Here is a 26,751-nt window from a genome sequence, read left to right on the forward strand (position 1 = left end):
AAAAAGTCTTTTTATCTCGCATAAAAGTTACACCTTAACTTATTATTTTGTTTTATCAAATATAGTTAAATAAAAAGAATCATGAAGATTACAAGTTAATCAAACAAATTACAAAATCAAGCACCGACAAATTTAATAAATATAGTTAAATAAGGAAGGGGAGTAAATTACAATTTTCGCCCCTACGGTTATATCACTTTTACTCTTTTAGTCCAAAAATAATATTTTAACATCCGAGTCTCAACGTCTTTTTTCTAACCATTTTGGCCCCTAACACTAACATTATCCATTTACTTGGTTAAAAACTTGTCATGTGCCCCTCACATGAGGGGCATTTATGGCAATTAATTTATTATTTTATAAGTGAATAGGTGAATTGTCATAAATGTCCCTCGTGTGAGGGCACATGACAAGTTTTTAACCAAGTAAATGGATAGGGTTAGGGTTAGGGTTAGTGTTAGTGGTCAAAAAAAGTTAAAAAAAAAGACGTTGGAGGCTCAGATGTTAAAAGATTTTTTTCTAGGCTAAAAGTGTAAAAGTGATATAACCATAGGTGCCAAAATTATAATTTACTGTAATCATGAAGATTACACGTTAATCAAACAAATTACAAAAACGAGCAGCGACAAATAAAATAATTTTTATTAAAAGAATATACATTTAACCACTATAATTAAACAATTACACCGAACATGTCTACGCAAAAATAATGAAATTTACGTGTTCATGTGGTGGTTAAATAAGGGGCTAACACATGCTCTCATTGAACAAAATCATAGTGAATGAGTCAGTTTCAACATGGATATTTTGGCTACGAGTCTCCCTCTAAATGACTTCCCTTCGAGAGTACTTTAATTTCAAAGAGTGATGTATTTCCCAAATGTCGCAATATTACTGTCCACGTCACATGCGTAAATCACATATTATAGTACAGGTGTATATTTCTAGAAATCAATATTTACGTTTAAAAACAATTTAGTCAATTTTCATTTATTATTTTAATATTTTTGCTTGACTATAATAAAGGATTTCTAATCAATGACAATGACTAAAATACCATCTTTTTTATAATTGAAAGCTAACGTAAAAACGGATTTTAAAATAGTGTCTCCGAGGAGTCATATGACTCTTTGATTAAGCTCCCATTGCTAGTAAAGTAGTTTAGATTTATCCGTGTAAAACAGAGTATAGAGGTAATATTTTTCGCTCAAAAAAATCACTACATCGTACTATTAGTTTTCGCTTTAAGAAAAGAAAAAACACTATTGGTTTTCGATATTTTGTTCGGGTCAGCTATATCGACTTTAAGAAAAAACACTACATCGTGCTATTGGTTTTCGGTTCGATTCAGTTGGGTTGGGTTGTGTCATATCACTTTGGTTTCTAGATTGTTTAATTCATTTTCATGCTCACCCAACCTAACCTAACTTAAATCTTGTAGCCTAGTGGTAGAGAGACTTAGATTCTTCAATGGAGAGCCAAGTTCAATCTCACTTGCGTCACTTTGATGGATTAGACAATAATAGATACAACCTACCTTCCTTGCAGAGGTGTCAGGCTCTATTCTGAGCCCACCCAGGTTTTCGTCCCACTGTGTGTTACGCAAAACAATTCTGCTCTTGTGATGGCACGACTTTCATTTGGCAGCCGACGATATGGTTCCCCGGAGCTCAGTTAAGACAATATAGTCTGACCGGAGTGAGGCAATAGGGCTCTCCAATTTAAGAAGTACGGTGACCTAATAGGAAATCGCCGTTTAAAAAAAAAACCATTTTATCCGTACAAGATTCAATACACGCCCATTCTTTGTCTCATCCTTCGTCTTCATTCGCGTCCAATTTTGAATTATTCACACTTCGTTCACACACCCATATAACCAACTACACACCTATCTTTCCTCAAAACTCCCATGCTCCACCAATCCACTTAACAACAATTTCAATGGAGTCGATTACAAGACCAAGGAACACTACCCACCCCACGCATAACAAGTTAAAAGATCCCATAACCACAGAACCATCTACGAGCAGCAACAAACCACGTAAAGTCGCCGTTGTTTACTATCTCTCCCGCATCGGCAACCTCGAGCATCCTCACTTGATCCAAGTTCCTCTATCCTCCCCAGACGGCCTCTATCTCCGAGGTGAGTGTATACATACATACATACATCTATGTGTAGAGAGAGGATAAATTCAAGTTTATTAAATCTCGTTGTACAGATGTAATCAATCGCCTCAACTCTCTCCGTGGTAAAGGAATGGCAGCATCATACTCGTGGTCTTCTAAACGGTTAGTAACCATCTGTATTGGATCACATCACATGTCAGTTTCTGTTACTGAGTTAATCCAATCAGCTTCTGTTTAATACACAGGAGTTACAAAAACGGATTCGTATGGCACGATTTATCGGACAATGATTTTATTTACCCTGCACACGGCCAGGACTACGTTCTGAAAGGATCGGAAAAATCATCGTCCCCGGACTCCGCCCAAGTTGATTTTCCGGCCGTTAAACATAGAAGGAATCAATCATGTAGTGCAACCGAATACAATGTCTACACTGGATTGTGTTCCGCCGGAACCGCTGTCGCAACTCAAACCGACGAGAAACGACGTCGTCGTAGAGCGGTAATCAACGAAGAAGTTGAAAACGAAAGTTCAGAGCTGAGTAGAGAAGAGATGTCACCACCACCGTCCGATGATTCAAGCCCCGAAACTTTAGAGTCGGTGATGAAAGCTGACGGTTTGATAATCCTAACGGAAAATCGGAAACTGAAAACTGATCCGACGGTTGGTAATAAAGGTAAGGCGAATGTGCTGATGCAGCTGATCACGTGCGGGTCGATATCGGCACGTGACGGTGGGCCGGGGGGTAACCCGGGTTTTTCGCTGATTAAGCACTATAAGTCAAGGTTGGTGCCACGTGGAGGGGGTGTGAGGGATGAAAACGCTGTCGTTTTGAGTAAAAAACAGGTGGTGACGGAGGATAAAGAATATTTTAGTGGGAGTTTAGTAGAGACAAAGAAGGAGAAATTTGCAGCTATTAAACGGTCTAATTCGTACACAGGAAATAGATAAATATGATATTTGGCTTTTAGTTTTGACTTCTTTTTTATGGAGTACGATCATCATTCAGGCTTTTAATTTTTATTTTTTAATGTAGCGTTCGTTTCATGGAATGGAATGGAATGGAATTAGGAAGTTTTTCTTTGTAAAATTGATCTTGGTTGGGGGAGGGAGGAATTTGAAATCCCATGAATTTCTTTAATCTATGAAATTTGTGACTATTTCAACATTCCTTAGAAATCCTTCACTCTAATAAAGGAATGGAATGGAATGTTGAAATAGTCACAAATTTCATAGATTAAAAAAATTCATGGGATTTCAAATTCCTCCCTCCCCCAACCAAGATCAATTTTACAAAGAAAAACTTTCTAATTCCATTCCATTCCATTCCATGAAACGAACGCTACCTAAGAGTAAATTATAAAAATTATTTTTTATGTATGTCACTTATTACAAACTGTGTCTTTTGTCTTCAATAATTACAGAAAAAGTACTCGATGTTTACAAGGGCTAAAGGACATAACTTGCAAGGGTTTGCAAACATCGAGTATGTTTTCTGTAATTATTGAAGATAAATGACACATTTTGCAATAAGTAATAAACATAAAGAACGATTTTTGTAATTTACTCTTTTTTTAATGGAGTACGATTGATACATCATTCAAAATGTTGTCTTGAATAAAGAACTTGTTTTGTAAATATAACGAATAGAAGGGTTAGCAGATATAACATCCGGTGATTTTTTAAAAGAGTCTCCCCCATATTTGACAAACCTTGTATCTGACACTTGAAGTATCTTATACGGTTGCAAACGAACCAAATGTTCGGCAAAAAGTTTGTGAACCGCTCGGCGGAAAGTTCGTTTGTGTTCGTTCATTTATTAAACAAACAAACACGAACAAGAAATTTCATTTGTTTAGTTAAATGAACAAAGGCCGCGTTCGTTTATTTATGTTCGCAAACATTCAGTAACGTGTTCGTTTGTGTTCGATAGTTCGTAAGTGTTTTTAGTTTTTATATTTTATTTAAATACTTCAAAACTCCGACAAATAGAATATTTAATATATGTCGGCGTATTAGATATTTTGTTCTTGAACGTTTGTGTTAATTTGTTTCCATTTCTGTTCATGAACATTAGTTTGTGCTCAGTCGTGTTCATTAATGTTCGTTTTCATCCGTTGCCCAAAGTTAACAAACAAACACAAACAAGTAAATTTTCTTAACAAAGGAACACAAACATAAAATCTCGTTCAATAAGTGTTTATGAACAGTTCGTAAACACATATATTTCTTAACAAACGAACAAAACAAGGTCTTGTACGTGTTCTTTTGATTCGTTTGTTTGCAGCCCCCAGAGCCTTCGATTTTCATCTGTAAATTGAACTCCTATTCACCATTATTCCCATCCCTCATATGAAGTAAAAAAAAAGATTTTGGAAGTCAAATGTATCATAGAATAACGATTTTTGTTGGCTCATTATCCATCATAAACAACCTCAAGCATCTAAAGTCCAGTCCACAAACCTTAGTTAATAGAAAACATTGCTTAATTAATCAAACACTACACTAGTTATAAAACAGCACTCAACAAAGTACACCATCTTCATCATCATCGTCGTCGTCATCTCCAGATTAGCCTACATCACAAATCAACATACAAAACATTAACATCATTTAGACGCTTCTATCGAGCCAATTCAGGGCAATAGTCGCAATGGATTCATCACTAAGAGTTTTGAACTTGATGTATACAATTACTAGGCTAAAGTAAAGTAGCAACATGGATGAGTTGGGTACTTGGTTTAAAAAAGCGGGAAGCGCACAAAAGCGATGAGGTCTAAAACCGATTTTTAAAAAGCGAAGCGCAAAAGCGGTGAGCTTTTCGTACGCAAAGTGATTATATAATTTATTTTATATATCCCATAAGTGTTTAGCATCCAATACCTATGATTTAGCTATAATTAAGCTTTATATATGTTTTAAAATGAAAAAAAAAAACATAAAAGTACAGCATAAAAAGCCTGTTGTACAACACTCTCAGAAGCATAGAAACACCCCATGTACAAAAAGCGTGCGCCTCAGCTGCGCCTTAGGTCGATTTTCACCCTAAAAAGCGCGCCTCAGCTGCGCTTCTTGTACATCGTGCGCCTTATGTCACACAAGGCGATGGGGTTTGCGCCTAGATGCGCTTTGCCCTTAAGCGCGCTTAAGGCGCACTTTTTTAAACCAAGGTTGGGTAATGGGTCAAAACGGGTAGTTTTTAAATGCGGGGCAGAATAGTTACTTAATGAAATAAGATTGCAAAAACTATAATATTAACATATCAATATTATTTTATAGATTGTATAGGAGTTGCAATCATCGGTTACACCTCCGGAAACTTCCAACCCTGGCTTTAACCCATTCAACTTCCACAAAGTGGATTTTTTTTTCAAATTATATTATATAATGATAATGAAACAAATGATGATAATGTCAAGAAAACAATTCCATTTGATCTCTCTACAGAAACCGACTAGAAAACAAAACAGAATCACAAAAAGAGACGTATGAACCAACAAATGGGCAGACATACGGTAGCTAAGTGGATATGCAACAACCTAAATAAAAAAAAAGCATAATAACTACCTCACTGAAGGTGATACTATATAAAGTACAATAGAGTGTAGGTTTTACCTGTTAATACATATGAAAACATTTCAAATGATCTCACATAATACAGTCATTGAGCTTCAGAATCAGAACCTGATATGCAAGAAAAATAACCAACATCTGAAGACGGTTTTTATATTAAATCATCTGAGATCTAGTCAAATGTTTATTTTCTAAATAGGGTAAATTACACTTTTCGTCCTTTATGTTTGTATCGAATTGCAATGGATGACCTTTTTAACTTCAATAATTACAGTCACAATCCTTTATTTGGAAAACTCCTTACATCCATCCTTTAGCACTAACAAAGTTAGAATTTTCAGTTAAGTTTATATATAAGGGCACTTTGGTCTTTTTACCAATCTAATTTTTTTTTTTTTGAACGGCAAATTTCTTTTCTTTGTCGTATGTGGGACTTGAACACAACCTCCCTCTCCCAAGGTGTTTAAAGGCTTTGCCTTTGCCAATGAACCACCACCCCATTGGTTTTTACCGGTCTAATTAAAAGCCCAATATCCAGAACTCATAAGTCAAAACTAAACTGCCCATTGTCAGTTTCAGAGCGAAACAAACTTTTTATTTATTTATTTTTGCAACAGATTCAACATCAAAGCTGAAGAACAATTAGGGTTTTGTAACCGCTCACAACGAAGAAGAAGATCAAAACTTCATCTACACAATCTCATCTCACCGATTCAGAACCATCGGATCTCCACACAGCGGCCGTTAAAATCACCGTCGCACAGATCTGCAAATCCGTCGGATACAAAGCCGCTCAAACGTCAGCACTCGAAACCCTAACGGCCGTCACCGTTAACTACCTTATGTCACTAGCGAAGTCTGCCTCTACCTCCGCTAGTTCCACCGGCCGTATAGAGTGTAACCTCTATGACGTCATCCGTGCACTCGAAGACCTCCATGCTGACGTCGGATTCACCGGAAACTCATATCTAACAAACGGTTATGTTTACTCTCCGATTCATCGATTCTTCGATGACGACGGAATGAGGCGGTGATGACTGGTGAGTAAACGGATTGACGGAGAAGAAGATAATGTAAACAGAAACTGGATGTTTATTTGGAATTGCTTTTTTAACCATAGTTCTAGCTTCCATCGTCGTCGTCTGAACCACCGTTGTAGGAGAGAACGGATTTGAGTGGTTTAATTGTGATTGGATAATGATTTGAAGTGTAAAGTATGGAATTTGAACATGGTATCTTTGAATCTTGAATTGTGAAGTGGGGGATTTGTTATAAAGAGTGAGAAGTGGTGTTTGCTGATTACGGTGGTGGTGGCGGCGACTGGATATGATGGTGGTGGTGGAGGTTGGTTGAAGAGAAAGGGAAAGAGATGGTTGAGAGAAGAGATAGGGTTTTATAAAAACAAAAAAAAAAAAAAAAAAAAAAGTGAAATTACCAATCTACCCTCATGTGCAAGGCACATGTTTTGAGTTAACTTAAAATTCTAACTTTGTTAGTGCTAAAGGATGAAAGATGTGACGAATTTTCTAAATAAAGGATTGTAACTGTAATTATTGAAGTTAAAGGTCATCCATTGCAATTCGATACAAACATAAAGGACGAAAAGTGTAATTTACCCATCTAAATAACAAGAAACTATATCACTTTGAGAAATGATGCAACTATTTAATGTTTAAGCATAACAAATACGATCTTGGTGACTTTCAACTCGTTTGACATGTTCAACCCATTTGACTCATTACCTTTTTAAAACTAATCTTTTTTATTTTTCCCTGTTGACCTGTTAGAGACGATATATAATAATCCAAAACAACTCATTCATACCATGGTTGTAAAAATCGCTAGGCGTTGGGGTACCGACTAGCGATTATACGGGATGAATCAGGTTAATCGAATTGAGATTTTTTTATGTAATTTTCAGTTTTATGTATATACACACATACGCACACATTTTTATAGGTACATATTTTAAGTAGACGGGTTTTAACCCCTCCTCAACCAAATTTTTTAAGTATACAGTATTAATCGTCGGAATCTACCGATTCATATGTAAAGTCGCAAGCAGGTTAAAACTGACATGTACGCACAAAGATTTAAATACCTAGTTACGCAGAACTGGGAGCGTTAGGGGTGGTATTGCTGATGGATATCATAAACGTGTTTCCCCATTGTTGTTTCACAGAATCCGGAACCAAGGTTTCGTCCACATAAGCATTCCACGCATTATCCCCTCCAGTACCAGCAATGACCCAATTGACTTTGCTTGGAAGAGAAATCTTCTCTTTTCGAGACATATTTTTCTTCCATGAGTTGTATGAACCACAGTTCTAAACAAAAAGACGATACACAAGCAGTAAGCAACAACGTAAGTGATCGACAAACATAAGTGACCGACCAGTGAAGTAATCAACCTTGATAGGACTGCTCAGTTTGAAAGCCTTGGAGAGAGGCAAATTCTTTTCTCTAATTTCTTCGAGTACAACTGATAACGGTAAGTTTTCTTCCATTTGTGTTACGTGTCTCTCGACTGCTAACAAAGATCTAAACTTTTGTCCTGTTCCTTGCTCATAGTAATACTGCATTATGTAATGTGGTCAAAAATCAGTAAATTAAATTCCTGAAGGGTAAAGTACACGGATGCTCCCTATGGTTAATCAAAAATTTGGATTTGATCCCCTTGGTATAAAAATGCGCGTATAATGCGTGATGCGCATGATGCACTGATGAGATCGCATCAGGTGTGCTGCGATTACATGATGCGAGGCTGATGCGCCCTAAATCCCATAATGCGCTCCTGATGCGCACCTTTTTCTGAAATCGACCACTATCGAGTAAAATTGTACAATGAGCTTATAGAATGTGCTTACCAAGCTTGTACAATGAGCTGATGAAGTTGTTAAATGAGTTCCTACATAGATTACTTGTACCTTTTGCATAGACTACTTGTACATTTAAGAGTTCAAGGCTTATATTGAACTTCATATATGGTACTAGAGCTATTTTGTTGTATTTATTTATTTTAACCTCTAAATTTTTAGTGTCTAAAGTTAACAAATTAAAATATTGTCTATAGATATCTTTTTAAATAACAAATGCCTCACATACGTGATGAGCGCGCATCACGCATTGTGCATCGTGCATCGGCTTTTGGGATCAAAACGCATCGGAGCACATCTCGCATTTTAAAACCAAGTTGATCCCTAGCTTTCCAAAAGTACAGGGATGGCCCCTGTGGTTTGCACTTTGTAACGCATTTAATCCCCATCTAACAAATCTAAAGGTTTTAAGTTAGGGACTAAATGCGTCACAAAGTGCAAACCACAGGGACCATCTGTGTATTTTTGGAAAGCTATGGACCAAATCCAAAATTATTATAAACTGCAAGGACCATCTGTGTACTTTAAAATATATGCATGTACATAGGGAATCATCATCATCATCATACTCAGTAAATCCCACCAATAGCAAAGCTAAGGTAGGGTCTGAGGAGGGTAAGATGTAGACAGCCTTACCTCTACCCCGTAGGAATAGAGAGGCTGCTTCCAGTGAGACCCCCGGCTCGATAGTAGTTTTGCATCAAGCCTTGAACATAAGGCACATAACACTCAGCAGCAATTAAGACAAAGGCATAAAGAGATTTATTAGCTTCGACTTGTTACGTACAACAAAATTTGTTTAAGAACCTTAACTATATTCAATAGTAAGATGAGACGCCACAGTTACGGAACAAAAGACAAAAGAATGTTACCTTGTCAGGAGAGCCTCCAGATCTACGGGGTACCTCCTCCACAATCCAACCATCAGGGAGCTTGAAGCGAGGAGAGGGAGAGGGTGGGGATGACACAATAGCCAACTCATACCGGTTATCTTTACTGTCTTCCAATGCTAAAATCTGCAACGACATTAGCATCAATTTATATGTGTGGGCCATCAATATTGAACTTCAATTAACTAACAGTCAGCTAACGTTGTAATGAATTTATGTGAATCTATGGTGTATCTTGAATTAAGCATCATCCTCACCGTTCCATCACGATGGTATTTTACCCTCTTGCCCCTGGTCCTCGTTGGTGTAACCTCTTCAGTAGTCTGATTTTCAACCTTGGCATCAGGAAGGTATGTTAGCTTCTTGACCCTTGTATTTGAAGGTATAACTCCTTCAGTAACGTATCTCTCAACCTCTTTAAGGGATCTGAACATTTGTCCAGTTTCTGGATCACGGTAATACTGTACAAGTGCATAACAGTAATTTAAAAAAAAAAAGTGAAGAGTTAAAATACTAGTAAGATTCAACACAACAGACGTGCATAGTGCATTATATTTAAAGAATCATAAATAGAAAAACTAATAGATGTAACTGTACAATACATACGTTTTAATATTAGTGTGGACTGTGGAGGATTAATCTATCACATGATTTGCCTAGAATGTATAACACTATAAAACAGCAATAAATTAATTATTTTATTATATTTTGGCTACTATTCTTAATAAATGTTAAGCAATCTGAAATTACCTTGTCAACAGAGCCTCCAAACTTGCGTATTACCTTTTTCACAGACCAACCTTTAGGCAAGGTAAACTTTGACATACTTTTTGTAGACACCTGCGATAATCAAAATGGTATTAGCAATTTAGCATATCAAACCTCATACTTTTTCCCTTTTTATTTGGAAGAATAAGGTCCTCATAGAATAGAAAAAACCCTCATTTATCAAAAAAAAACCTCGTGGATGTTCCATTTTTCTATACAACTTATTAATAGACTTCGGGTGACTTTAGACCCGTTTCACCCATTTGACATGTTCCCCTTTTAACAATTATATTTTATTTTACCCTTTCGAGATAACAGGCAGCCCATCCCTCTGTATTCAAAGACACACAAGGTGCACATCCGCAACCCAACCCAACCCAACCCAACTTGATCATTAGTAACTGGGTCAAACTTTCCACCTCTTCTTGAACACTCATTAGGTGTCCCCTTCACCCCGAGAGGATCGTCTTTCATTTCTCAAAATTTTGTTAAGTACCACGAGTCACATTCGACCTTGCCGGAAAAATATTGTTAATTCTCAAGTGCTAACCTCTCTTTCTGATCCAACTTTTTACCATATTTCTAGCTCAAAATAGTACAACACAATATGAATATGAATATGTAATAACATTTTATCAAAGACTTCACTTGCAACCCACTTAATAATCTGTTTAACTCTAACTTCATATCAAAAAATACACAAATTTCGTAACCTTTAAAAAAAAAAAAAAAAAAAAAAAAAAAAAAAAAAAAAAAAAAAAAAACTAAAATTCACATTCACAACTCACAATGTATCTCACTCAATTAGTTAAACGATTATAGATACAAATAATAAACACAATTTCATGCAACAACCTAATTTTCTGAAATCCATTGAACAATTAGGTCATGTAATATATATATATATACCTTTTGAAGGGGAGAACTATCGTTAGCGACTAACGGAGTGATTGAAGATGAACTGGAAAATGATTGAGATATAGGGGTGACGTCTTCGACGACAACAAGCTGACGGTGGCTGGCGTAATCATCGCCCTCAGTGATCGGCTCCTCCATTTGATGCTAATTGCAGGGTTACACCATTAAAGTCACTCAATTTTTGGCACCCATTGGGGTTTTGTTTTCAACTCTCATGAACAATTGGTTCCCAATTTAGGGTTTACACAACAGATTTGGGGATTTTAGAGTGAATTTTAATTTTTGTTTTATCTTTACAGAACGTTATCTTTTATCTTTCAAATTAACAAGTCTTTTAATAAGGTTTTAAAATCTTATACTTTAGTCCTACACCAGTTAGATTTTTCTGTTATATCTGGTCATGTGACTTGTACATGAGGGTATTATTGTTATTTCACTTTTCAGGGACTAGTTATGTAAATAAATTAAAGGCAATTTTATTAGAAAATAATAATCGCATCTTTCTGAAATTTGCTGATAATAATCCCAAGTCAGTTATTAGCCAATAATAATCCGACCTCGTCCATTTTTTTTTGTAAAATAGTCCGCCGTTAAAATAGCTTAACGGAGTTAAGTGTTTTTCCGAATTACAAACCAATGTTTTAGAGCTTTTGATCAGAACGGCGATATGAGTCGATTGATGTAAAACTTACCTCGAAATACTGCCCCCAACCCACGAAAACGATGCTTCAATTCGGGTGTTTAACTTCCAACTAACAAAATTCAAGCCATTTTAAACACAATTTCGAGGTAAGTTTTACATCAATCGACTCGTATCCTCGTCCTGATTAAAAGCCATAAAATATCGGTTTGTAATTCGGAAAAACACTTAACTCCGTTAAGCTTATTTTAACGGCAGACTATTTTACAAAAAATTTAGACAAGGTCGGATTATTATTGGCTAATAACTGACTTGGGATTATTATCGGTCAATTTCAGAAAGATGGGATTATTATTTTCCAATTTGCCAAAATTAAATACCTAACCATTCAAAAAATTAGATATATCTCTCACCTCTCTCTCCCATTTACCACCAACATCCACCATCTACCATCACCACCACCATCCACCTCATATCACCCATCACCACCAAATCCATATCTAATTCAAAAATAACAACACAAAAGAAGATAATAATAAATGAAGATTTATTGGGATAACAAAGAGGAACCGAAGAACCCTAAAAAAAGAAGAAGATGCATAAGAGGAAAACAACAGGTAAACCGAGACAAGACCAGTTGCCGGTTATTTTTCCTCTGGATTTCATGTTCACCGGTGATCGGGTCAAAGTTAAAAGTGTGCAGTGAAGTGGATGATTGAGGGTCTCACGGGTGGATGTCAGGATGTAGGCAGGAATTGTAGGTGTAAATGGAGAAAAAATGGTGTGTTGTACGGATGGACCCGCTGGATTTGAGGCTTTTTGCGGTGAAGGAGAAATTGGGATGGGGTTTGGGGTTGATTTGACCCGACCCGGATGGAAGAACTGTTGAATGTGTGATGTCAGATGTGAATTTTAGATCGGATTCAGGTCGAATAGGGATACGGATTTATATCATTTACAAAATGCTTATTTGTTACGATAACCAGGATACGTGATTTTATTAAATTGTGGTGATGGTAAATGGTGCATGTTGATGGTAAATGGGAGAGAGAGAGGGGTGAGAGATATATCTAATTTTTTATTTTTTATTTTTTTCATGTTTAGGTATTTAATTTATTTACACAACTAGTCCTTGAAAAGTGAAATGACAATAAAAGTGTGGAGTTTGGAGGTTACAATGCTTTAGGGGTTCCCATACGCGAGTTTCGGGGACTGTGATTCTTGGGCTTTTTGCACAGATTTCAAGAGGCGAAAAAAGGATTATGGAGTATTGTAATATGCAATTTCATTTTTCTTTAATTTTATTATATTTTTATGTCTTACACAATTTAAATTGTTCAACCCGTGTATCACACAGGTAGATAACCTAGTTATAGATAAATTCAAGTGGGCCCACCCCCACCTTTTCTAAAAAGTCAACCTACAAACCCCCCACCCCCACCCCCACCCCCCACACACACATACACCAGTTAAACCATCCATCATGAATCCATCTATGTCACACCACGACCGCGTATAACATGCAACCGCGGCGGAAACGTCGGGGAGTGTTGAGACAGAATTATTTGTTTCACAACCATGGCATACAAAGTTATATTTTATTTATCAAACAACCGTGTTACATTGTCTTCAAACAGGAAGTAAAGAGTTTATAACATAATTAAACTAAGTCTATCTTCGTTTTATGTCTCTAAGGCACAGGTCCGCCCTAGTATCACAATCATCATCCTAAGCGACAGCTCCTGAAAACACATGTGAAAGTAGGTACGTCAGCATAAAAATGCCTGTGAGATACATAGGTTTTGTGAAAATAGAATTCATGACTTATGTTTGTGAAAATGTTTAGTCATGAACCTTGTAATTTGCTTTGTCTTATAAATCATATGAAAAACGATAAGATCAGATGATATGTATAAATAAAATGTGAGGTTAAATGAAAGTAAAAATGAGTTTGTATAAGATAAGTTGTTTGTAAAACAATGTCTTGTGAAGAATATGTTATTTGTGTAAATTGTAATATGTCTATACTGAAATGATTTAAATAATGCTACGATAGGTAATATTATACAAACATATATATATAGGAAGAACCAGCGGCGTATCCACCATGTTTGTATCATATTACATACGCCACGTTACTCAAACCATTTACCCAAACCAACCATCATGTAAATTGTTCATGTATAAATCAATTGTCAAGTGTTATTGTGTAAACCATATCAAAATGTTCATGTCTAATGTAAACCACCAAATGTGTATATGAATGTCAAATTGTTTATGTTTAATGTAAATCATATAATGTGTATCCAAAATATCATGTATGGCATGTGAAATATATCAACTAGGCCATAGGTAAAAATGCACAAAAACAGGGTATTGAATTAAACATAGTTTAAGTCAAAGTTATGTTTTGTGGAACAATTGCATGCTATACTGATACAAACATTTATGCGGTATTGTGAAAATGCATACATTCAAGCCTTTGTGACTGTGGTGATAGACCTTTAAACAAATTAAAGGTCTATATGTGTTATTGTTCATCGAATTCGGTCATTCCTTCCAATCCAAACAAACCCAAGATTTCAGGAATGGGAGTTGTCAAGTCCTATGGTACCATTACCTACTAACGAGTGGCGTAGCTAATGTTAATGAATGTACATTGTATCATTTGAACAAACCAAATGTCATACCAAAATGTAAGCATGGGATGAATAACAATTGTACTAAGTATGCAACAAAGGACATACATAGCATAAAATGTAATGTAAAGCAATGTACTAAGTATGCACACAATGGGCATACATAGCATGAAAATGTATTGTAAATCGATTGTACTAAGTATGCACACAATGGACATACATAGCATAAACACAATGAAATCATGTACTATATATGTACTAACGAACATAATAAGCATATGATATGAAAACATTGAAAGCATAAAAGTAACAAGTAGGCACATGTGTTCCACCCCAAAACAGTTTAGAAAACAGTAAAAGAGGGGGGTTCTATGTACTCACCTGAGATTGCTTTGAAGTTCTTGTATAACAACCAGATAATGCTAGAGATCACGGATATCAAACGGCACCTAATATAGGTAACTATGTTAATATACCGGACCTAAATCGGAGGATTTGGATAGAATTAGGGTTTGTAAACCAAACGAGTATGGAGACTCGTGTAATATGGTTTAACAAAGCCTTCATACTAAAATGAAACCTAACCTAAGTGCTTACGATCCATTACGACCCCTTTAGGTAGCTTATGCTACCTTAACGCGTCGTTCGCGTAAAACGCGTTTGGAACGCCTAACATCGTGACCATAAGGTATAACCTCGGAAGGTTATTCCCTATACAGCTATGGCCACCTAATGTGTTTGGTCGGATCCTATTGATCGACCAAATGGGTCGGGTTCGAAAGTATAAGCGATTGTTTAGATCGCTTACCTTACGACCCTATATAAGCACTATACTAAAAGTGACGAGCTAAGCATGTTAACACATGCTTAACTAAGTTTAGAAAGCAGGTTTGGTATCAAAACAAACGGGTTTGATACCCACGAGTAGTTTGGTTACAAAATACGCAAGAATGCGCATTTTGGCCGAAACTACGACTCGTCACTGAGCCTAGATAACGTGGTAATCAGTAGGTATAGTCACTATGGACTATAACCATCGTGATCATGCTCACGTTATAAAGTTCAAACGAACTTCGTGTTGACCATAGGCTGGTCAACGCAGAAAGTCAAACATAGTTTGACTTTAGGACTAGAAAGCGATTAAAAGAACGAAAGAACACTTACGAAGGGTCCCCGAAAGCTAATCTCGATCCAGGAGCTCAGGTATGAAGCAAAGGCCTCAACTTAGAGCTTTAGATCAGATTTTTGTGGGTTTTAACCAAAATGGGGGGGGAATTTATAGGAAAAGCAAGACCGTTAGGATCGTTTCTTGAATATCGTGCCTTGATCTCATTCGTACACTTGTCAAAATGTTGTGGTATCAAAATGTGACCCCAACCCCAGAGATTGTGAAGAGGCATTGCCCCTTGGATGCTTGAAAGGCCATTTTCAGTAAGAAAAACGAGTTTCTGCATTTGCAGGGCTGACGCGCCCGCGTAAAGGTTGCCCCTAGGCTTACGCGGGTGGCCTGGAGGTTCTGATCAGAAGCCAAGTTTCAAAAATGATAGTTTAGGTCCCTGTTACGGTTTAAGGCCATTTCCGACACGTTCAAGGCCCGTTAAGCCATCTTTAAGGCCCTAAAATGATGCCTAAACATTGAGGACATGAAACATGCTCAAAAATATGTCGGATGTTGGTTCGTTTGGTCGTACGATCGCGATGTTCGGTTAATTACGACGGAATGCGCATAAGCGCGAAAAACGATCCAAAATGCGTGACGAATGGATTTTTGACAAGCCAAACATTAAAACATAATATTATAATGCTTACATAAATTTTTGGATGTCCGGATGTATTCAGAACATAAGTTATGCGCGAAAGTGCAAACTTGTGCACTTTTTGACACTTTTAGTCCCTGAATGACCCAAAAGTTTATTTTAGCATACCGAACCCCTCAAAGCCTATTTCTAAGCTATGTAAAGGATATTTATGGTATGTTTAACTTATGGACATGTTCCGGAATGTCTGTTTTAGTACGAATCGTCATACTTTCGTAGTTTGTCGGATTTAGTCCCTGTAGGCGAATTAACTTGTTTTTGCCATACCAAAGCCTTCAAAACTTATTTCTAAGTTATGTAAAGGTTATTTAAGGTATGTTAAGTATATGTTGATGTTCCGGAGTATTTGTCGCATTAAACTGAGTACGTTTACACACCAGTTTGCGTATAATTCTCCAGAAAGCGATGTAGAGTTTGAAGTTGAACAAAAGTCAAAACATGAAAAATGTAAAACATAACTAAACAAACATTGGGATCAAATAACATTGTTTTATTGATAATTGAACTGTTCACAATGATTACAAGCACAAATGTTACAGTCTCCCCTACTTGTGGAAATTTCGTCCCGAAATTTATTTAGAGGAAACTCGTGGAAAAAGATGCGGATACTTCGCCCTCATTTGATCTTCGCGTTCCCAAGTAAACTCGGGTCCACGTTTAGATTCCCAGCAAACCTTGACCAAAGGAATGCGCTTGCGTTTAAGCCACTTGACTTCACGTTCCATGATTTCCACCGGTTTCTCAACAAATTTCAGTGTTTTATCAACACGAATTTCGTCAAGCGGTATGTGGAGGTTCTCATCAGCTAAACACCTCTTGAGATTGGATACGTGAAAGGTTGGATGAACATTTCCAAGTTCAGGAGGTAACTCAAGTCTGTAGGCTACCTTACCGATTCTTTCGACGATCTTGAATGGTCCAACGTATCTAGGTGCAAGTTTTCCTTTCTTTCCAAATCTGATCACACCTTTCCAAGGTGAGACCTTAAGTAATACTCGATCACCGACTTGAAAATCCAAGGGCTTGCGTTTTAGGTCCGCGTAACTCTTTTGACGGCTTCTAGCTGTCTGAAGGTTATCACGAACTTTCTTTACCTTATCTGTTGTCTCTAAAATGAGGGCAGGTCCAGTAAGCTGAGCCTCGCCGATCTCATTCCAGTAGACTGGTGAACGACATTTTCGACCATAGAGAGCCTCGAAGGGAGCCATGTTGATGCTGGAGTGATAACTGTTGTTGTAGGAGAATTCAATTAACGGAAGATGTGAATCCCAACTACCACCAAAATCGATCACACAAGCTCTAAGCATATCCTCTAGTGTCTGGATTGTTCTTTCAGACTGACCATCCGTTTGCAGATGATAAGTTGTGCTCAGATTAAGTTGGGTCCCCATAGCAGATTGCATGGTTCTCCAAAAATGAGAAGTGAAACGAGCATCTCTGTCAGAAATGATGTTCAAAGGAACACCATGTCGAGCTACAATTTCATCCACATAGATTTTAGCAAGTTTGTCAGCCGAAAAATCCTCACGGATTGGCAAGAAATGTGCTGACTTAGTAAGACGATCAACGACTACCCAGATGGCATCATGACCTTTCTTTGTGCGCGAGAGTTTAGTAATGAGATCCATAGTAATGTTTTCCCATTTCCAAACTGGGATCTCTGGTTGCTCCAATAAACCAGAAGGACGCTGATGTTCAGCCTTAACCTTAAGACAAGTAAGGCATTTTGATACATATAAGGCGATGTCTTTCTTCATACCAGGCCACCAATACTGAATACGAAGATCCTTATACATCTTATCTGAGCCAGGATGAATAGAATAACGAGACTTATGGGCTTCATCCATAAGCAAGGTACGAAGATTATCTTGGCTTGGGACCCACAAACGGTCCATGAAGTAATACGATCCATTGTGCTTTAGTTCCAGAGCAGGTGTTATGTGATAAGGAAATTCCTTATCCATCAAACCTTGTGAAACACAAGATTGTTGAGCCTGAGAAATACGTGTTTGGATATCGGATTGAGCTTGGATAACAGATTGGACACGAACGCAATGAAGCTTAGTACGTTCCTTGCGACTCAAAGCATCGGCTACTACGTTCGCCTTACCAGGATGGTAGCGAATCTCGCAGTCATAGTCGTTTAGAAGCTCCACCCAACGTCGTTGCCTCATGTTGAGTTCTTTCTGACTGAAGATATGCTGGAGACTTTTGTGGTCAGTGAAAACCACACATTTTTTTACCGTACAAATAGTGTCTCCAAATCTTAAGAGCGAAGACAACTGCACCCAACTCAAGATCATGAGTGGTGTAGTTCTTCTCATGTATCTTCAACTGCCTCGATGCGTATGCTATGACTTTGTTTCTTTGCATCAGGACGCAGCCAAGGCCTAGTTTAGATGCATCGCAATAAACAACGAAATCATCATTGCCCTCGGGCAAGGTTAGAACAGGAGCGTCGCAAAGTTTTTGTTTTAAAGTCAGGAACGCTTCCTCTTGCTTGAATCCCCAATCAAAGGGTTTGTTCTTCTGAGTTAGAGCAGTTAGAGGAACTGCAATCTTCGAGAAATTTTCTATGAAGTGGCGGTAATATCCCGCTAGACCAAGAAAAGAACGAACTTCAGTAGGAGTAGTAGGTGTATCCCAATCCTTAATCGCACTGATCTTGGAGGGATCTACATGAATACCTTGTTCGTTGACAATATGTCCTAAGAATTGAACCTCTTTAAGCCAGAATTCACATTTGGAGAATTTGGCGAAAAGTTGCTCTTTCTTTAGGAGTTCCAACGTAAGACGAAGATGTTGCTCATGATCGGCTCGCGTCTTAGAATATATCAAAATGTAATCAATAAAAACGATGATGAACTTATCCAAATAAGGTTTGCAGACCCTATTCATTAAGTCCATGAAAACAGCAGGAGCATTAGTCAAACCGAATGGCATGACTGTGAACTCATAATGCCCATAACGAGTGCGGAAAGCTGTCTTGGGAATATCTTCTTCATGCACACGAAGTTGATGATATCCAGATCGCAGATCAATCTTTGAAAAATAAAAAGCGCCTTGCAATTGATCAAAGAGATCATCAATGCGAGGTAGGGGATATCGATTATTGATGGTAAGCTTGTTAAGCTCACGATAATCAATACACATCCTAAAAGATCCATCCTTCTTTTTGACAAAAAGAACGGGAGCACCCCAAGGTGAAAAGCTAGGACGGATAAACCCTTTGTCAGAGAGTTCCTGTAGCTGCTTAGACAATTCTTGCATCTCGGACGGTGCTAGACGATATGGAGCTCTGGCAATGGGATTTGCACCAGGTACGAGATCAATACGGAACTCGACTTGGCGTGCTGGGGGTAGACCAGGTAACTCTTCAGGAAATACTTCAGAATAATCCCGAACGACAGGAATATCTTGAATAGATTTACCTTTGCCCTTATCTGCTACAATATGTGCCAAAAAGGCCACATAGTTCTTTCGCAGATACTTCCGAGCTTTAAAACAAGACATGAGTTTAAGACCACCAGCAGGTTTCTCACCACGAACTTGTAAGATCTCGCCTGTCGAAGGTGGCACACGAACAATCTTCTCAAAACAAATTACCTCTGCGCGATGCTTGGCTAACCAATCCATGCCCACAATAACGTCGAAGCTTCCAAGTTGCATAGGCGTGAGGTCAATAGGAAAAAGATGGTTGTTAAGGTTCAATTGGCAGTTGTGGAGAACAGAATTAAGAACAATGGGTTCACCGCTCGCCACTTCTACTGTCAATGGTTTACCTAGTTTCGTTCTAGACACGCGAAGCAATGGTTCAAAAGATAAAGACACAAAACTCTTATCGGCACCCGAATCAAAAAGAACAGATGCTGGCTGATTATTAATAAAGAACGTACCGTTCACCACATTATCATCTACTTGTGCCTCTTGTGCGTTCATGTTGAAGACTCGACCTCGAGCCTGAGCCTGATTCTGATTCTGGTTGGCTAGCCTTGGGCACCGGTTTCTGTAGTGGGTCAGATCCCCACAATTGTCGCACGAACCAGGAGGAAAATGAGGTCGTGCAGCTTGACCTTGTTGCTAAGCGAGAGGCTGAGCAATTTGTTGGGCTTGGTTCTGAACTGCCTGATTCTGGTTAGCAGGAATGCGGCAGGTGGCAGCAAGATGACCATTTCTTCCACAGTTGGTGCATTGACGGCACTGAAGATGAGGTGGGTGATGGCCGTTACACCTGTTGCACAAAGGTGCATTGCCAAGATAAGGCTTCTTGGCTTGTGGTTGCGCAGGCTGATTTGGTGCAACTTGAGCCTGTGTAGTAACGGCATAGTTTTGGGAAGCTTTTCGCTTCCTTGACCCCTTTGAGGAACCAGAATCCTTTCCCTTCTTGTTTTGACCTTTCTTGCTATCCTCGTTGTCAGACGCCTGTTTCTTACCCTTGTCACCCTTTTTGTGCAGCTTTCCCTTTCGAACCTGCGACTCAGTCAATGTCGCTGCTAACTCGATTGCCTGACGGAGTGTGGTAGGGTTACTACCAGTAATGATGTCTTGTACCGAGTCAGGTAGGCCGTCGGTGTACCTTTCGATAGCCTTGTCGAGTGGGGCAACCATTGTTGGGCAAAGCAGACTCAACTCCTCAAACCTATCAGTATATGCCCGGTGCTCGCCACTGTATTGTTTTAAGTCATCAAACTCTTTCTCCAAAGCTCGCTGTTCATGACGAGGACAGAACTCCCTCATCATTAGTGCCCTAAGTTCAGCCCATGTCTGTGCTAGGGCAACTTCTGCACCGCGATTCCTCATAACCCCGTTCCACCACGTAAGAGCCCTCTTCTGAAACACACTCGAAGAAAACTCGACGTTGCGATTGTCAGGACACTGCACGTGCCGGAATGTATTCTCAATGCTCTCGAACCATTGAAGAAGCCCAGTTGCTCCTTCGGAACCACTAAACTTGAGTGGTTTAGCCGAGTTAAAATTCTTGAAATTTCATGGAGCATTATTGTTGTTGTTGGCTTGGTTCCATTGAGCAAAGAGATTTGGGAATTGAGCAGCCATTTACTGTGTAATAATTTCTACCAGTTCGGCAGTCGCTATCTGGTTTTCGCGTCGAGGAGGCATTCTAAAAGAGGAAAACATGAAAGGAAACGAGTGAGATGGTTGGATGAAGAGCATGAGATGAAGCAAAATCAACAAAAGCAAAGATGGTGGTTTTTCGTCCGCATCGCAAAGCAAACAAGCGATACACAGTGTCTAGTCAAAGTAAATGGGTCAAAAATAATGTATCGCGAAGACATGTTCGCCTATACGTGAACACTCACCCCAAGAGTTCCCAGGTAAGAGTGACTGGTCCGATTATGTGGATTTGTACGAACACTCTAGCCTTAGACAGAAAACTCAGGGTACAGGCATTCACTCTTCCAGTTCGCACGTGTTCACACTATTAAAACCCGAAAACCTTGACGAGATTTTTGAAAATTCAAAGGGGTTCAAAACCATATAACAGAGGGTTCAAAACCTAGTAATCAATCATCCTAGAACAGATGATTAATTTTCAAAGCGGATTTTGAATCGATGTTCTCGTTGTGGTTATCACCTAAGGATAGGTGAAGTGCATGTTTTAAAAATCTAAACACAAGATAACTTGTGTTAGGGTCCTAGAAAGTTATAGTCTAGGTCAAAGCATTACTAATAACCTAATTCCCTATAACCATTGGCTCTGATACCAACTCTTCTGTCACACCCCGACCGCGTATAACATGCAACCACGGCGGAAACGTCGGGGAGCGTTGAGACAGAATTATTTGTTTCACAACCATGGCATACAAAGTTATATTTTATTTATCAAACAACTGTGTTACATTGTCTTCTAACAGGAAGTAAAGAGTTTATAACATAATTAAACTAAGTCTATCTTCGTTTTATGTCTCTAAGGCATAGGTCCGCCCTAGTATCACAATCATCATCCTAAGCGACAGCTCCTGAAAACACATGTGAAAGTAGGTACGTCAGCATAAAAATGCCTGTGAGATACATAGGTTTTGTGAAAATAGAATTCATGACTTATGTTTGTGAAAATGTTTAGTCATGAACCTTGTAATTTGCTTAGTCTTCTAAATCATATGAAAAACGATAAGATCAGATGATATGTATAAATAAAATGTGAGGTTAAATGAAAGTAAAAATGAGTTTGTATAAGATAAGTTGTTTGTAAAACAATGTCTTGTGAAGAATATGTTATTTGTGTAAATTGTAATATGTCTATACTGAAATGATTTAAATAATGCTACGATAGGTAATATTATACAAACATATATATATAGGAAGAACCAGCGGCGTATCCACCATGTTTGTATCATATTACATACGCCACGTTACTCAAACCATTTACCCAAACCAACCATCATGTAAATTGTTCATGTATAAATCAATTGTCAGGTGTTATTGTGTAAACCATATCAAAATGTTCATGTCTAATGTAAACCACCAAGTGTGTATATCAATGTCAAATTGTTTATGTTTAATGTAAATCATATAATGTGTACCGAAAATATCATGTATGGCATGTGAAATATATCAACTAGGCCATAGGTAAAAATGCACATGTAACACCTTGAAAATTTATGTCCAATAATGTATGAACACGTGTCATAAGCTCTGAACGTGTGCAAGAATACCTTAGAGGGACTAATGTTGACAAACGGGGAAACTATGCGAATATAAGGGTCCAAAGTGTCAACGATGGATAATTATATTTAAAAATAGCCCTACAAGATGTTTATACCTTCAAACGAATAAATCATGGATCATACGAAGCTAAATATGAAAGAAAGTGAGGAGTTACAAACTGTAGGGGCTAATTGTGTCAACATGTGCAAAGTATACCTCTGAGAGACCTTTTGGCAGACTTTGTAACGATAAATTATACTCATTAGAATATGTGGTAAAAATTTCATAAAGTTTCGTTATCGTATGAGAAAGTTATGATCAAATTCGTGTACGAGGGATTAAAAGCGTCAACATTGAATTCTATGGCCTTATGAGTGGTTACAAGGTTAGTCAAGGACTTAACTAAGTTGGTAAAAGTCCTAGAGCCCTTAAAAATAAAGTTAGAGGGCTGAAAATGCAATTTGGGAACTTAAAACCACGTTACAAAGGACTAGGGACCAAAAATGCAAAGTTTGAAACTTGTTTGGCTGGTTACCTACTTGCTAGCATAGCGCGAGCAACTCCCCTTCTGTCGTAGCGCTACGCGAGGACCTTAGCTGGGAAGAAATCATGTACACCTGCAAGTTCAGCAGGTTAAACCGACTTAGAAGCCTTGTATTCGATTCTAGGGGCTTGTTTGATGGTTTTTCAAGCTTAGGGACACTTGTAAATGATCAAGGAACATCTATAGACTATTGTGGAATGATCTTGTTGCATCTAAAGTGCTATATAAGGAGTTCTAAGTTGCAACACTTGGACTTGCACTTGGAAACCTTCATAACCCAAATTTTGGAGATTCCTGGAGCTCAAGACCTCTTCCTAGTGATCATTAGTCGTGCTTAGGACCTTTGTAAGTGTCCTTAACCTTCCTTAATTCGGTTTAGCTTAGTTTATTAGCTTAAAGTCAATCCGTCGTAATTAAGGTTTGACCTCGTCATTAATCTTAATTTGTCCACTCAAATTTCAAATTGAAAGTACCTATGAGTTGGTAATTATGTGGGCAATAAACCCTTAAAAGGGTATTCTCTGGTTCCCACTCTATTTAGGTCAATTGTCGAGTCAAACTTAATTATAAAAAGTCAACAGGAAGCCTATTTTCAAATAAATGCATAATTAGCAATGTAAAGGCTATGCAACCTGTTTGATCATTAATATAACTTGGTAAATAATGTAAGAACATGTTCCAACATGTTCAACTCGACAATTTTATGTTTAGACCCGGTTTGGAACCGAAAGTCGTATAGTTTGACTTTCGCTTTGACTTTCAGTTCTGACCCGTTTTAGTCAAGTTTAGGATTGCCTTAGAGCTTCTTTTGAACCTATATTCATGTTAGTATAACTCCCTGAGGTTATGCAACTTGGTTCATTAGAGATCCTATTCGCATACATGTTTCCGTTAAATGCCTATATGTTGACCATTATGCCCGAATGACCCTAAAACATGATTTTTGAAAATGTGAAGGGGTAGACACCTTAGCTACTGAATTATAAGCTTGCACCTAAAATTTGAGGTCAGTTGAAGGTGTAGATTAAGAGTTATGCTCATTAGCGTAATTAGAAGCTTCTTAAGTAATTAAATGGCGTAAATTGCATATAGCCTATCTAAACCCAAATTTTTGTACAAAACTTTATATCTACTGTATTAAAATAATATTTTGGGATTTTTAAAGATTTTTATTTAATTTTAGGCTGAGCATAACATAGTGTCCTAAGCTTAATTCGGCTAATGCCAGTTTTGCCCTTTTAAGCGATAAAATGAGTTTTATAAATCTGATTGACCCCAAACCTTTTTCTACTGATCTAATATATTAAATATATTATTTTGAGCCTTCTGGAATTTTAAAAATATCAGCTTTCTATATAAAACCCGGAAATGGCTCCAAATCGCCTTTTTAAGCATTTTTAGCACCAAGTATGCTCTAGAACCTAGTTAAGCATATGGGATTGAAACTTACTGATGTATTCAGTAAAATTTTATATTTTAACAGCAGGAGGATATCTTAAACCCAGAATTTCAGTTTTGACCTTTTAGGCATTTGTGAAATTACCAAAACGCCCCTACGGTGTCTAGAATGATTGAGATTGATAAATTTCACATAGGATTAATACCCTACTGTTATAACTTAGTAAATTAAGTATACTTACTGATTTAATCAGACCTGTAACTCAGGTTATTATTTAAACCCTTTTACACCTTTTAAAATGACCAAAATGCCCTTATGAGGCATAAATTGGGTTTAAAACCATTTGGGGCATAATGGAAGGTATCATTCTGATATCACAACATGTTTAAGGCATATTAACTTAGGAAACTTGTATATGACTCTTATGGTTACTCGTTACGCACTTTATGCGTTCGGATCGACGTAGGTAACTAGTTTACCATTTTAGCCGAAACGGGTCAAACCATATCATTTCAGTCTCAAAATCCAGAATGTGATTAAGTTACCCATATTAAACAAGTATGCAAGCTTGTTGGGTCAAAACCACATTCTAAAACGGTCTTCGCCTTATCGCGCGTTTAAACCGTAATCTTCATTTAAGAACTAACCGGTCTAGGCTTAGGTCAAATTAAAAGACCCGTTAGGAGGTTATTAAAAACCTTCGTTCCAGATTTAGGAGCCCAGTAAAAGCTATCTGTACTTGCTTGGTGGTATACGGCTGGGATAAATTGTATAAATTTGCTCAGGTAAATACGTTTACCTTATTTTCCCTATACGGGCTTGGGGTACGGTATATAAAATACCGCTTGGTCGGGGAATTGACCTTAACCGGTCGGTGGTTAAGTGTTGTCAAATTAACCCGTTTGAAAATGCTGTTTTGTTTGTTTAACGCCTTTAGGGGCTTAATGACCATGTCCCGGATATCCTTGGCATCATTCAAAGAATGGCCACGACCTTAGCACACGGGTGTAGGCGTACACCCGTAGTGCATTTCAATAAAGTATAATCGTCGGTCGAGAGAAGTCTCGCGGCGAAATTATATTAAGTGGTGTGTCTATTAATCTTTAACCCGGCACGACCCGGGCAACTGAACGCATAACAAACATGTAATTCTTTTACAAGATTATTAAGCAAATAATTATCCCAAGTTATAAAATGTTTTCTGCCGTTTGCACTCAAATCAATTTTTAAACCATTTTCAAAATGAGTCAGTTAAATTGTATTTACCAGTGTAAACTGACGTATTTTCCAAAAAGGCTAAGTGCAGGTACTACGCGTAATAGGCTGGTTACTCCTAGCATCAAATAGAAGTCTCGCAAGCTTAGATGCCTGAAGTCTGTTGAACAATGTTTTATTTTATTTTGCGATCCGCCTGTGGATCTTTTACCTTCCGTTTGTAATACTTGGATATTACTTCATATCGGATTGTAATATATTTTGCTTCCGCTGTGCATTTAAATTGTGTGGTTTGACTATGACGATATCAACTACGTCACGTACTCCCCACCGGGCCCACCGGTGACACGTGGTAAAAATAGGGGTGTGACAGGTTGGTATCAGAGCCAACACTGAGTGAATTAAACACTAGCCTTTTGTGTTTAATCTCAGTTACGCAATTGCACATTCTAGAGTCTAGACAAGAACTTAGGACTAATCCCAATTCGTGTTAATTGATCCTTGATTTGTTCCTTTCTTATTTTCTGATTAGCCCCTGTTGGGCAAGTCATTTTTTGTAGAAGTCCCGTTTAGGGCAACCATGTATTCGTTTAAATTTAAGGGAATAGTTAGATTTAAAATAACATTCCCATTATAAGATCTACCATTATAGTAAAATGGCAAAATCTAAAAAGGACAA

General features: G+C 37.8%; 2 protein-coding genes across 3 annotated transcripts; one reads left to right on the forward strand and one right to left on the reverse strand.

The window, feature by feature from the left end:
* Positions 1–1,478: 1,478 nt before the first annotated feature.
* Positions 1,479–3,204, forward strand: LOC110936425 (protein UPSTREAM OF FLC). The gene is made up of 3 exons (XM_022178807.2): positions 1,479–2,143; positions 2,220–2,289; positions 2,373–3,204. The coding sequence occupies exons 1-3, from the start codon at positions 1,942–1,944 to the stop codon at positions 3,076–3,078; spliced, it is 978 nt and encodes a 325-aa protein (XP_022034499.1). The 5' UTR covers positions 1,479–1,941; the 3' UTR covers positions 3,079–3,204.
* A 1,292-nt stretch (positions 3,205–4,496) lies between these two features.
* LOC110936426 (methyl-CpG-binding domain-containing protein 7) lies at positions 4,497–11,455 on the reverse strand. Of its 2 annotated transcripts, XR_002590010.2 has the most exons (8): positions 11,144–11,455; positions 10,217–10,306; positions 9,724–9,927; positions 9,449–9,592; positions 8,112–8,276; positions 7,802–8,027; positions 5,743–5,811; positions 4,498–4,703 (listed from the first exon to the last, which is right to left on the reverse strand). XR_002590010.2 is itself a non-coding variant. In XM_022178808.2 (7 exons), exons 1-6 carry the CDS (start codon positions 11,288–11,290, stop codon positions 7,806–7,808), a joined length of 972 nt encoding a protein of 323 aa, XP_022034500.1. In that variant the 5' UTR covers positions 11,291–11,455; the 3' UTR covers positions 4,497–4,703; positions 7,802–7,805. The 2 variants fall into 2 exon arrangements, 1 of the variants encoding a protein (XP_022034500.1); XM_022178808.2 differs by lacking the exon at positions 5,743–5,811 and having other exon boundaries at positions 4,497–4,703.
* Positions 11,456–26,751: the final 15,296 nt, after the last annotated feature.

This window comes from Helianthus annuus, chromosome 4 (assembly GCF_002127325.2).
Source record: "Helianthus annuus cultivar XRQ/B chromosome 4, HanXRQr2.0-SUNRISE, whole genome shotgun sequence".
NCBI lineage: Eukaryota > Viridiplantae > Streptophyta > Magnoliopsida > Asterales > Asteraceae > Helianthus > Helianthus annuus.